Raw genomic sequence first — 14,407 nt, 5'->3', positions numbered from 1 at the left:
AAGATAAACAAAACAATTATATTCCTATGGAAATTATATACATTAAAAATTAAAATAAGTATTTTTAATAATTATGATCTTTGACAATTTATTCAACATAAACAAGGTATTTATTTAACATAATTATTTTACAAAATAGAAGTTTACATTATTTTACAGATAACCAATATATATTCTATGTACAATATTGATTTCAAGAACAAATAAGATTCAAAACAATCAAATTTTCAATTTATGGAAAATATTATATGGCAATTAATAAATATCTTATATTAAATATTTGATAAATTTAAACTCATGGAAGATGCTCTCCTTGTGGATGGAAACCAGTGTCATCGGCAACATAATTTACAGTATATGCAACATTAGTTTGTGGGTCAATGAAAGAGAAGGTACCTCGAACTCGTAAGAATTGACCATCAGTTCCTCCTTCGACCACTTCTGCAGATTCCTGTTTAACTTGACCGTCGGAAAGTTGGAAACCGTAATTATAACCACCAAGTCCAACATTGTCAGAGGGAGTTTCTTTAACGAGAACTATTTCTTGATATAGCGGCGCAGCGGAAACAACGACAACCAGAGCAAAAATAATAATAATCTAAAAGTAATTAAACATATTTATTATTTTTTAAAATATAAATAATAAAATTTAAACAATAATTAACTCGAGTTAATAAATTAAAACATAATTAATTTATTTTTAATTCATTTTATAGTAAATATGCATGATTATTATTTTATTACTATAATTACATTTTATTTTTACATAGTTATAAATTTATTTCAGATAAAAAAAGAATACTGCATACTAAATTATAATTTGTATAAAATTTGTATAAAATTGATATACAATATATACAAAATTGATAATAACAAAAAAAAAAGATTAAAAAGTTTTATCATCTCTTAATTATTTTTTTGGAATTATAGTTTCTACATCAATTTTTGTGATACATACCGTTTTCATTTTGGAGGTAGATGTGTATGGTTAATCTCGATTGGAAGACTGATGTTCATATTAAGAATCGTTCCGAATTTTATAGTGGCCCTCCTTCTGCCAAAAATTGCATCGTTTTACGATAAATTCACCTTTCACCTTTTCTTACTATGTTAAAGACACAAATATTACTAGTTTGACCTTCGTTTTAAAAGTGTATAGTTTTAGCGAAATTAAAGATTTTGATTTTTTTAAGTTTGATAGAAAATTTCCTTATGAAAATTGTGGAATATATTATAATTCAATAATAAAAACAGCAAATATATTATAAGATGATTCTGGTATACAAATATAAACATTTAAATAATGTTAAAAAAAAATAGAAAAAAATTTTTTTGTAAATAGTAAATTATAAATTTTTTTTTAATAAATTGATTTCTTTAGTCATAATGATAAGTATAAACTAAAATTATTGTAAATGTACAATATAAGAAATATTCTTCTTTAAAAAGTTATAATTAAAAATCATACAACATAGAAGATTTAAAAATTAGAAAAAAAATTTTGAATTAAACTTAATTTTTTATGATATGAGATATTAGATATTTAACTAAATATATTTAAAAATTGCAATTAAAAAAATTAAAAAAAATATATATCTTTCCAAAACCAAAATAAAATAATAAAAAATTAATAAAAAATATAATATTAAAAATAAAATAATTAATTAATATAGAATGCAATATGTATACATTATAGACGTATTGGATTTTCTTATATTTTCTAATATGTATTATAACATTAAATTTTTTAGATAATATCAATTTCTTCATTAGTAGAATGAAAATTATTTTAAATTATTTTTATTATTATTGTTTTTTTTTTTAAATGTTAAAGAGATCTTTGATGTTATAAGAGTATTTGATCAATTTCTAAAAGAAAAATTTCTTTAAAAGAAAATCAAAGAAATCTATCATATAATTTATTGGATTTTTATAACTTGTATCATTACGACACCATTATGCGCAGTTACTTCGCTATTTTTATAATACTATCAAATGTACGCAATCGTTTAATTATGAACATCTATAGATGAAATTGTCATTTAACATAGCTTCATAATATATTCATTGTTTTTTTTTTTTTGACAAATAATTTATTTCATTTAATTTAATTTTGAATCTTTTTTTATTTTTGTATCATCCATTTAATCATATTTATGAATATTACATTCTATATTGTTATAAAATGTAGGAGAACGATATCTATTTAAATATACATATAAATAACTTAGATTATTTTTAAACGATTTGTGAAGATTATGAACTAGAACTAATTAAATATAATTAAAAAATTAAATCATAATAAAAATATTTGCTTTCATTAGGATATTATCTATATTTTCTCTTTATTTTATAATAATATACATTATATATGATTCTGAAATGAATATACATATTATATAGTATAGTGTATAATTAGATATAAAATTTGATTTTTTTTTTTTTTTGTGATATAAGTGAATTCAACTGATATAACTGATTTGATAAAACTTTTTAATATTATATTTAAATGAATATGTTTTATTTTATCTTGTAAATATATTTTATCTTATAATATATTTCATAAAAATAAATATTTATAGTAAAAAAGTAATGTTTTGAATTATATTAATGAAACAAACTTATTCAATTTAAAAACTTTTTATTATACAGCCTTTAAATAAAATTAAATAAATTAATGAAATAGAAAAATACAAATATAGGAATGAAACTAATTATTATTGCACAAATATATGTGTATAGATATAATAATAAATTTTAATTGGAAGAATTTAGACAAGAAAATATAAAATTTATAAACTGTTTTAATTCTGTAATTATTGAAATATTATATTTTAAGGAAAGAGAGATATATTTAACAAAGCTTATTGTAAATATTTTTTATAAAAAATTTTATATATTTTTTCAAAATAGGTACTATTCTAAATTTAATTTACAATCAAGTTACACAAAATATTTTTAATAATATAATAAAATTTTCAAAATAATATCTTTAAATAATAATCAATCTTTAAATAATAAAAATTTCAATCATCTAGAAAATATAGGAAATTAAAAATTCACAATAAGATTTTCAATCACTTAATCAAAAATATAAATAATATACATTATAAATAATATTATAAATTTTCAAAAATAAATATTTCAATAAACAATTTATATTTTATAATAAACTGGATGTATAATTTAAATAATTCTTTTATATTCAAAGTAATAAACTCGCAGATAGTATGGTGTTCGAATATTAATATAAATAACTGTATATTGTCTATTCTATCAAAATTGCATCAATGATATATTTTCGATAAAAGATTATTCCATTACCTAGCTTTCTCTATCTTAATAGAAATAACGGTAATAAATAAGATTTGTAAACTTATAATGATAGAGTATTAATACATTTGAAAATAAAATTTTTGAGAATTACTCTCGAGAATTATTTTTCGCTAAAAATAAACTGAAATATTACATTGAGAATGAAAGTTACTATCGTAATTATTCTTAACGAATAATGAAAAATCTTGTGTCAAAATCTTGTGTCAGGATATAAAAATATGTACAAGATCGATCTTAATAACATCTCTTTGAACAAACAGAAAAAAATAATAATCAAAGGAAAAGAAATATACAATCAAAGAAACACTTGATTAAAGAAATTTATAAAATTTATTTAAAACTAAAGATAGTACAACTCAAGCAGGAAGATGTTCACCCACAGGATGGAAACCATTCTCATCGGCCACGTAGTTTACAGTGTATACTGTATTGCTTTGTGGTTCCACCCAGCTATAGCTGCCTCGAACAGTTAAAGCCTCATTTTCGGTTCCTTCGTTAACTAATTCCGCTACTTCCTGATGAGACTGACCGTTGGAAAGTTCGTAGGCATATCTATAGCCACCCAAGCCAATATTATCTGAGGGTGTCTCTTTGACGAGCACTATCTCTTCTTGACGTCCTTGAGGTGCTGCATAGACAACGGCAACGACAAGAGCGAAAGCAATGAACTGTAAGAAAAGAAAAAAAATGAATCAATTAACACTTGAAATAAAATTATGCAAACGAATGTTTTGTTGTATGTTTCAGTCAAAAAAGTGAAAAACTGATTGGTAAAAAAAATATGTAGATATGCCCAATTCTAAAAATAGAATTGTTTCAATAATTGTTTTGTTAATAAATTCAATTGTGCACCAATGTACGTAATAAAATTTATACGTAATAAAATTTATTTAATAAATATTAATTTAATAATCGATATATAATATTATAATTAATATAATATTATTACATAATATTATTAAATGATATGAAACTAGAATAATTCATTTTTTAAACGTGTCTTTAATTTTATTTCATGCCAATCGCCACTGTCTTCCGCTCGTAAATATGTGAGTTTTCGCGGTGTTTCACGCGGGTTATGCAAGAAGATCCATTACTAGTGATTTATTTAAAATAGTTCTAAAAACATATTTGCATCTCGACAATAGACAAGGGAACGAACGATAATATATGTAATTGCGGTATCGTTGTTAATAGTACATAACAATACTATGGGCTTTAATTGCACGTTCGTAAGCGTTTTATAATCGGCGATCTCTTACGAACAATTATTTTATTTTTTCCATTTCGAGGATAAAGATCCACCAATGGAAAGAAACGAGATTTCGATATTATCTTTTTCTTTTCTAAACCGTGGAAAAAGAAAGAAGAAGGAATAACGAATTTAAACAACGATAAACACTTTTGACATCCGATATGTCGAATTATTAGTCGAAGAAAACACGCACCAGCTTCATGATCGGTTATTTTGGTATGGAACTTCTTTGGATTGTCGAAGACGACACAAGTGTTGTGAGATGAGCTAGATCACAATACTGATTCGATCTTGATCCACGGGACCGTTATATAGTCGGATTTTCAAACGAATTTTACCCCTTCCAGGGAGGCAGACTTCCAAAATTCTTCAGTAAAGATGTCGAAATCATCGAGTGGCATTGGCCGGTTGGCGGTGGTAGAACGATGACCGACAAAGGAAGAGGCGGTGAATGTCAGGCAAGAATTCAAGGAAGAGCGGCCCAGGATCGAAAATCGCACGTGATTTCACTGTGCTTGTAATCTCATACGGATCCCCGTCTTACCAAACTTGGATGGAACAATGGACGAAATCGTCGTCAAAAAATCCTTGCAGAAGATGTATAGGATTTTTTATCGTAGTTTAAGGGAAGTTAAATAAAAATGATTGTTCAGAAGGGAATTTTGATTTTATATTTTTATAATTATAGCGTACATAAACATGAAAAATATTTTTATACACAGAAAAGTATTATTTTCCTGCAATAAATTTTTCAAAAAGAATCTGTGAAACAAAAGTGAATCTCAAAGGTATAAAAAAATTGGATGAATTCTTTTGAAATTTTAAATTTAATTAGAAAAAAAAGGAGGATCAATATATTAATAATTGTAATAGAAACGCATTATATATTAGATATATGGTGATTAATTAAAAATGACTTATTTATAAAAAAAAAAGATGCCACAGATCTATATATAAGCTTATTTTCCAGAAAAATTCTCAATTAATACTACGTAATTTAAAAATACGTAACCATAACTGCATAACCTTAAAAATGAGTACATAATACATAAAATTGGATATAATCATGGATTGGAAGAAATAGCGGGTTGTTACATCTTCAGCATCGATATTCCAAAATTCTCGTTATGTGTTATACAATCGACCGAAGCTCTTCTTAATGGAAGTATTAGTAAAAAAATGGTTGAGAACTTCGATATATCGACATAATTCACTCGTAATTGGATTTAGCTTGTCATTACGACACATGGATCTTCACCGTCGTTTACATTTTTTACAAATTGATCGTCGATCGAAGCCATAATATTCGGAGGTCACGCAATTTCATTTCATCGAAAGGTGAATCTTGATCTTGAGCAAAAGTCACGTTCGGTTTCGTCTAACAAACGCTACCAATCAAAACCATAATAATTTTATCATTAATTTTTATGATACAATAACATCACAAGATTAATCTTGATTTATTTCTATATTGAAAATTTTTATTGCAACATTTTTTTGTACTGTTGTTTATTCTTTTAATGATTTTACTTGAAAAATTATTTAAAGAGTGTATAAATGTAATTTAAATATTATATGTATTATTCTTTTATGTTAAATAGTTTATTATGCGTATTTTTAAAAAAAATAATAATATATATTTCTAAAAAATAAATTGTTATTAAATGAGATTTTATTATTTATATTTAATAACTTATACTTAATAACTTTTAATTTAATAATGAAAATATCAAAATTAATATAACTTAGCACTCTTAATGACTAATCAAATTATTTAGCTAAAAACAAATATTTTTATATTTTATATTATATTTTATAAATTAAAAAATATTTAATGTTAAAAAAATATTTTATGTTTTGATAATATTATATTAATATTTGTAACGTTATGAAAAATTGTGTATAATAAAATAAAAATAACAATTATCACATTCTTACGATATTTTTTTGCTGTACTAAGTTCATTATTATATTATTACTTACTATCATATATTTTGCTCGATTTAGAAATCCAAAAAAAATTCGCACGCAACTTCAATTCGATAAATCGATAAATCGCTATTAAATAATTATCTAATGTGGAATTATTTTTTTCATTTTCAAGCGTGTTACAATCATAATGTTAATCGTTTTATCTTCGTTTGGTGACAATTCTATTCTGTTTTCAGTATTCTGAACGATACTAGTTTTTAAATCTTGCAAATATATTCAAACCCAAGAGGATTAAAAATAAAGAACGCAAGGAAACGTTTCTTCGAGAAAAATGATTGCGTCAAGACAACCTTGTCGTTCTAAGGTATCTATGGTATAATGTTTCCACGTGGATTATGACGAGAACAAAACAATAGCATTCTCTAATTTCTGTCTGTAAAAAAAAAAAAGAAATGAAGGGATGGAAGAAAAAAAAAAATATGTGTGGAAATTCGAAAAGAAAGTCGATGGATATTACGTAACGATGAAGGCTGCTTATGCTAATGTCTGAAAGAGTAAGGTATCGTTGCAGAAGAAGAAGAATTGGTGGAAGGGGAAGAAGATGAGTCTTGGGCTTAAGAAGATCTATGTTCTTTCTGTCACGATTCTTTTTTTTTTCTTTCCTGGAATTTGTTGCAAAAAATGATAATAAGAATAAATAATAATTGAACATAATTGAAGTTTATCTTAAAATTTCTGTGTAATTATATTTATGTATGATGTTCTTAATATATCACTAAATTTCTGAGAAATTTTATATTACATAAATAAATAATTAAAAGTTATAATATTTTATTGAAGACAAAAGTTTAAGAATTTTTGACAATTGACGATTTAACAATGGAGATGATCTTTTCATTGTTGGTATCTATTTATACTATTCTGTTGAGTCATGTATTTGGAAACCTATAATTTAATTCTTGATATAATTTGTTCTAAAATTCTTCTCATGAATGAGCAAAATTGCTACTATATTTGTTTAACTTAAGCTAAAATGAAAAATAAAAAGTATTACTTTATATATAAATATAATTGTTTATAAAATGTGTATTAAGTATCCAAAAAAAAAAATTAAATTATCATAAATTAGCATATATTATCATTATAGCAAAAATAAAAAAATGATCTTGTTTGTTTGAAATATAATAATCTCATTTAAATTTAATATTTATTATTAAATAAATTTATAATAATCTCATTATACCATATGTAAGTTTTAATAAGAATTTTTATATATGAATAGTTGCTAATTAGTTTTTTTATTTTTGAAGATTTTTAATTAATTATGTTTATTCGAATTTTAAAACTATAATATTTAATTATAATATTTTATACTAATCAATGAGGAATTAAATTATTATAAGCAGGTATTAATAATGTATGTAATCTATACATCCTTAAAATATGTCTACTTAATACCTATATCCTTACATAAATAATATTTATATCATGATTTAAAAGAGTGAAATATTAATTTTAAAGATATTCAACTGGTGTCTATCAAATGTCTCGTTTAAGTCGTAAAATTATAGTAAGAATGTAAAAACAGGATTTGTCAGTGGATAAAACATGTTTATCCCTAGAAATTACATATAATTGATTTATGTCTATTCAGATTCATTCTTTATAAAACTTTTGATGTCTTCTTCAAAAGTTACATTTTCTAACTTCAAAAAATCATTAATCAATAATTAATTTTATATTTTTCTACAAAAATGTAACAAATTATATCAAATGTTATTACTTATATCATTACTATCTTATTTTGTTTATTATATATTATATTATTTATTATATTATATTAATAGATATTAATTTTTTTTTTTACAATAAAAATATAAGAGCAAGAATGTATTCGTATACAAGTAGCATGATTTTTTGATTATGATATAGAAGAGTAAAAAAATGGCGTCGAAATCGATCACATCAACTTTTGTTCTCAATTTTATTCTCAATACATACTTTCAGTGAAATTTCTGTTGATCAGGTTTCGTTAAGTTATTTCCCCACTCAGAAGATCCTCTTCATGGTGAATATATACTTAGGTGGCATGATATTAGATAATCAGTTGAGTTCTTGCGCGCTCGTGCATCGGCGCACGGGTCGTGACTTTTCCCTTTTTGCTGCGGCTCATCGTGAAGCGCGACGATATTGTATAATCGATTGTGCACGACAAGAATCTTCTTCTTTGGATAAAGAGGCAAAAACTTCGATCGACTATTGGAGAAATTGCCTCATGAAACAAAAACGTTCATAATTTTGACTTAACAAAATTTTAATTTTTGTCAAAATTAATGATATATTTAACTGTTATCTAAATATAAAATGTAATATATTGTATTATAAAAAAATCTGGAATTAAAAACATAAATTTTATTATTTAAACGTTTAGAAAAATATGGAATATATTCTATTTTAAAAAGAAATATATTAGAGTTGATTAAATAAATCATAATTAATAATCATATTACCAGTAAATAGAAATTGATTGCATAAGCTTTTTGGTCGAATCGATGATGTAAATTCTTGCCTACAATTCAGAAGTACTTGACTTTTAAATACCATAAATACTATATTATACGATAAAATTCATCAGAAACAACTTTCTTTTAATCGTATAGTTTCTCATATTCAATAAAAAATATTTCCAAAAATCAATTACACAATTTTTTTATTTTAGCTTTAATATTTTTGTAAAGATTAAAGATTAAAGATATATTACTCATATGAAGATTCAAATAAATCAATTTTAAGATTAAAATAAAAAATATATATATGTATATAATATATATAATATATAAATATATCTTTTCTTTAATAATTCATCATTTCTTTGATCAAACAATCTCACAAATATACAATATATATTTTATCAAAGATCATTCTATAAAGATTATAATTAAATTATTCATATAATTACATAATTAAATTGAATGCATAATAAAACTTTTTTAGTTAAAATTCCTTTATTTTATTAACATTAACATATTTTATTAATATAACATTTCTTATCCAAAAGTCAAGGACTAATTATAAAAATTAAAATTCTTTCACAGAAGTTGAAATTGTTAACATTATAAAAACTTACTAATTTGTTACAATTTTTTATCATTAAAAGTCATGATTAAAAGTTAATTTTTATATATTTAAACTTGGAAAGTCTTCTCGTTTAAAATTATTCAATATCAATTATTCAAATTCAGAAACACAGTGCCAGAAATCATTGAAATCAAAAATGAAGTCAATTATTTCGTTACAATTCGAAGGGGATACTGACTTGAATCCATCACCACTATCTTGCCAAGTAATCTCTCGTTTCATGTAACAGATGTAAAGCATTCAAATGTTACGTTTGCTTATATAAATAATTCTAACGAGATGATTGTCGCGATGAATATCAGCGTTGAGCTATGACGACTGAGCTTGCTGTCTTCCCGTTTCTATTCTGTGTCTATTAGAACTTGGATAAATGAACTTGGATAAATAACTGAAAGGTATAAAGGCATTCTGGTGAACAGAATGATTTAATCCTGAACAAGAACATTGCTCGATGTTTGTGATAAAAGTATTAATAAAATGATATTAGTATTATTATATCTTATTTTCGATTCGTAATAATAATAATAATAATAATAATAATTAAATAATTCTTAAGGACAAGTTAATTTCAAATGTTTTAAATATTTAGAATTCTTCAAACAACAATTACGAGTTGCAAGAAAAGTAATTTAAAGAATTTCATTAAAATCTATTTAAAAAAAAGTTATAATTATTCTTGTATAATAAAAGATAAAATATAACAATATCAATATTATAATTTCATTGTAATAATAAACATATTGTTCGAACAACTATAACGATTTCAAACAAGCTTGAGAAGAATTTCTGTGGATTTGCCATTCGAGAATTTCCTGAGTAAAATCTGGCATATTTTTTAGAAAGTCCAATCTAGAAAGTTTTTATTCTATAATTTATCGATTAGATTGACTTTACATGTAAATTACATTCTATTTCTGAATTTTTATTCGTTAAATTTAAAAACACAAAAATACTTATTATTTTAAGAATTCAAAATTAATATAATAATAAAAATATCAATTTGTAATATATGCATTTAAAATATTACGAAAACATAACGAAACATAGAAAATATTGTTCTGAATAATTAAATTACCTGTTAATATATCCTAATATACTATATACATTTTATTTTCTTGTAAAATTTGCATCACAAATTGACGTAATTTTATTAAAGAAATATCAACCAAGCTCCACTTAAAATTCACTCACACCATGAAAAGATGAAGACACGGCCGAGCATTTTATAAATTACTTATAAATTTTAAAATCGTGTTCATAATCATTCTCTCGATATACCAAAAAATTTCACTTTCTTGAAAATATGAATTCTTTGACAAGGCGATTTATCATTTTCTAAATAATATTGTCTCATTAACGCCAGTTAGTATAGTAGTATATTTTTATATAAAAATTCACCGTATATACTTCATTATTTATTCAAACCAGAAATAATTATATATATATATATATAGATTGAATCATATTCAATAATATACTTGATCCTATTAAAATTAAAAAGAAATTTATAAGTTAAAATAATAAGAAGTACAACAAGGAATAGCGATAGAATTAAATACCTTATTAAAATTGATTCGAATTAAATATATATTGAACTTAATTCTATCTCTAATGAAAAACTCACGTGAGAATTAAAAATTTCGCAAGAATCTAAGCTAACATGGACCACATGAGGTCGATGTTGCTGTTGTCATCTTCGTTGTCGTCGATGTCGTCGTCACAATCGTTGCCGCCGGCTTAAAGACACTAGTTGCGTAATAGAGCTGGCGAACACGATGGCATGGATCGGTTAAATGCCACCACACTGTCGGCAGACGAGCCTCCACTGATACACAAGTACTATTGCGTCTGCATAGTGGATTTTTAATGGTGGCTACGGAATCGAGACACAGGTGAATTAATACTCCGTTAATAATGGTGCTCGAGATTGCGAGGGTGTTTCAAAAATGTCAAGGATTACTCTTTGTGAATGATAGATATTGGAATGATAAATTGGATAATGTGTCCCTCTTATACAAGAGGGAATGTGTAAATCGTCTTTTTGAATAAAGATATGGAATGAATTTCTATTTTTAATTTCAAACTTTAATAATAAAACGATATTAAACCAATAAAACTTTAAAGTATTAAACTTTAAAGTAAATATATATTTTTATAGAAGTAAAATTTTGATACGAGAAATATATTATCATGTAATTGTTAAAGTTTAAAAAAATATTTAAAGAAAATAACTTATACAGTTCCTAATGATGCAATTTTGAATTAATTAAATATAAAATAAATATAAAATAAAAATATGAAATATAAATATATAAGAATCGAAATTTTTTAATTAAATATTAAATATTTAAATATTTAATATCAAATTTTTTATTATTGTAAATAGTATTTGAAATTAATATATAAATAATATATTATAAATTATTAGAATTAATAATTTATTGTTAGTTAAAGATTAATATGAAAAAATTATTAAAGTGAAATTTGGAGTAAATAAAAAATTATGTAAAAAATATGTTAGGATTAATATCATTATTATTATTGTGTGAATTCAACTATAAAATTAATACTCATAAATAAATCAAAAGCATTAATAATGCTTCAATAAAACATTTAATAACATTAATGCATTTAATAGCACAGAGACATTAGTCATATTCATTAAACCATTTAGATGAGTCAATGGTTTCTGAAATCAGAAACTGCATCATCATCATAATATCACCGTTCAAATTGATGTCTTTGATAGGTATGTCTTCAATTCGTTTTACTTTGACGTTTGAGAAAGATCATCAATAATTATTCTTATTTATTTTATATATGATAAATTATAATTCATTTAGATTATACATCTTATAATTTAATAATTGAAAAATAATAAACTAAACAATAAAATATACAAAAATGCATATTGTAGACGTAAATACGTGAAATCTTTATTCGTAATCACGAAATATAACAATATTTATAGCAATAAATTCTAAAATAATTTATTTTTTCAAATCTTAAAATCTTATTAAATTCATCTTTCTTCTAATCTGAATTTCATCAGTTCAAAGATATTTTACATCATCATAAGCACGAAATATATTATGCATTCGTGAGGCATCAACAATATTCTGGATTAAACAGAAAAAAGTGCAACACGGTTAGCCAAGATACAAATCTACCCTTTTACCTCAAAAGTGTCGTCTAGCCTCGCAGTCGTGAATCATCCATTGTACGTAAAACTTGTATCGATCGATTTATTTCATTCGTGCTGGATAAATTATCGATACCATCTAGAGAGAGAACAATCACGAGTTCAACTTCCTTTTCTTTCTTCAACTATGTGAACATTGTGGCCGTGAAAAAAAGTTCAAATACGAAATTTCACTGTTATTCAATTAACGCTGAAATGCATTGGCTTTGTAACTAGCTATTTAATACACTTTCTCTCTTTATACCTTCTTCCAGTTATTGTATTATGTAATTTTACCATAAGATTTAAATGCCAGCGGGCATTATTTTACCCAGTTTAATGAAATCTCCCTTGAATCATTTATTTCTGTTTTTTCTTTTGATTATTGCAATTACTTAATCAAGAAGATTATTGCAATTAATGGTTTACATGAATTCTGAATCATCTATATCAATGATATTCAATGATAGATTAAATTTTTAATCATTTGTTTGAAAAAGATTTTTGCACTTCTGCCTAATTAAATTATTATTATTAATTAAAATTAATAAAAAAATCATAAGTTACATGTTATCAATATTAATAAATTATCTTATATTAATAATATTAAATTTTGTAATAAAAATAAATGAAATTTTATAAATTCTAAATTATTTGATTAATCTATTTCTTTCATATATAAAATTATAATAATATCTATATTTTTCACTTATTAATTCACTATTATTAGTTAAAAAAAGAAGAGAATTGTAGAAGAGAATCCAGATATTGTAGGAGAAATAGGAATCTTCCTTTTAATTTAAGCTGAAAAATAAAGATTGGTTATTTAAAAAAAATAAAACAAATAATTTTGAAAAAGATAAAATTGCGATCAATTTTATATTATATTATACTCACATTTTTTTTTTTAAGTGTGAGTAATTTTCACAGTATCTTTGACAACTCATATTATACAAGAGACGTGTCGCATAACTTCTTTCGGAAAGTAAAGAGGAGTCAATATTAGGTATTGGCTCATCGAAATAGTTGGCCTGAATGGTTTCAACGATATCTTGCTAATATCATGATTCACAAGTCGGCATGAACTTTCCGTTTCAACGTTCTATAGCTTCTCCAATCCTTCGAGCATCCTTCTTCTCGCGCGAACACGATTGATTTATTTAGCGGGTGTCAACGTTAGAATAGTCGAGCTATGGCAAGGTGACGAGGTCGAATCACCTATGCGCCGCAAATGTGCACGCATCGTTGCATTATGATTCTCGTAATTCATCAGAAATCTTTTGAACGTTGTTGGCTGAATGTTTTATGATAAGATAATTACCAGTGAGCAGAATTCTACAGGTTTCTTGCGAAGTATTAACAAACAAAAAGTTCAAAAGAAACCGAAGAATATTATAAAATTGAGAATTGATTGAATATTTGTGTTTAGTATCGACTTTTTATATATTTGAATAAATATATAAGAAAAATATAAAAATAAATTAAATCAATTAATTGGTTATCAATAAATAATTGGTTGTATATAAAATATTATAATATTAATATTATTTTAGAGTTTTGTATAT

The 14,407-nt window shown here is 23.8% G+C and overlaps 2 protein-coding genes and 3 long non-coding RNA genes across 6 annotated transcripts; 3 read left to right on the top strand and 2 right to left on the bottom strand.

The window, feature by feature from the left end:
- Positions 1 to 61: 61 nt before the first annotated feature.
- CPR13 (cuticular protein 13) lies at positions 62 to 1,059 on the bottom strand. Its single transcript, XM_003692272.3, has 2 exons — positions 959 to 1,059; positions 62 to 598 (listed from the first exon to the last, which is right to left on the bottom strand). Exons 1-2 carry the CDS (start codon positions 965 to 967, stop codon positions 296 to 298), a joined length of 312 nt encoding a protein of 103 aa, XP_003692320.1. The 5' UTR covers positions 968 to 1,059; the 3' UTR covers positions 62 to 295.
- LOC147657797 (uncharacterized) lies at positions 160 to 4,240 on the top strand. The gene is made up of 2 exons (XR_015291775.1): positions 160 to 604; positions 3,719 to 4,240. It is a non-coding gene; the product is annotated as an uncharacterized LOC147657797 (long non-coding RNA).
- On the bottom strand, positions 3,648 to 5,368 carry CPR12 (cuticular protein 12). 2 transcript variants are annotated; one of them, XM_003692270.3, is made up of 2 exons: positions 4,785 to 5,368; positions 3,648 to 4,004 (listed from the first exon to the last, which is right to left on the bottom strand). In XM_003692270.3, exons 1-2 carry the CDS (start codon positions 4,791 to 4,793, stop codon positions 3,693 to 3,695), a joined length of 321 nt encoding a protein of 106 aa, XP_003692318.1. In that variant the 5' UTR covers positions 4,794 to 5,368; the 3' UTR covers positions 3,648 to 3,692. The 2 variants fall into 2 exon arrangements, with proteins under 2 accessions (XP_003692318.1, XP_003692319.1); XM_003692271.3 differs by having other exon boundaries at positions 4,930 to 4,992.
- LOC116414087 (uncharacterized) lies at positions 4,670 to 5,085 on the top strand. The gene is made up of 2 exons (XR_015291772.1): positions 4,670 to 4,807; positions 4,939 to 5,085. It is a non-coding gene; the product is annotated as an uncharacterized LOC116414087 (long non-coding RNA).
- On the top strand, positions 5,348 to 6,522 carry LOC147657796 (uncharacterized). The gene is made up of 2 exons (XR_015291773.1): positions 5,348 to 5,489; positions 5,562 to 6,522. It is a non-coding gene; the product is annotated as an uncharacterized LOC147657796 (long non-coding RNA).
- Positions 6,523 to 14,407: the final 7,885 nt, after the last annotated feature.

Source organism: Apis florea, unplaced genomic scaffold (assembly GCF_048593485.1).
Source record: "Apis florea isolate Af1SG1 unplaced genomic scaffold, ASM4859348v1 contig_2835_pilon, whole genome shotgun sequence".
NCBI classification, from domain to species: Eukaryota; Metazoa; Arthropoda; class Insecta; order Hymenoptera; family Apidae; genus Apis; species Apis florea.
This window is presented reverse-complemented; position numbering and strand designations above follow the sequence as displayed.

Excerpts from the sequence above, each read along its gene's own strand:
- CPR12 (XM_003692271.3), bottom strand. The coding sequence starts at position 4,992 with ATGCCACTCGATGATTTCGACATCTTTACTGAAGAATTTTGGAAGTCT. Across the intron at positions 4,005-4,929 it reads AGTCTGCCTCCCTGGAAGGG|TTCATTGCTTTCGCTCTTGT; the intron begins GTAAAATTCGTT and ends CTTTTCTTACAG.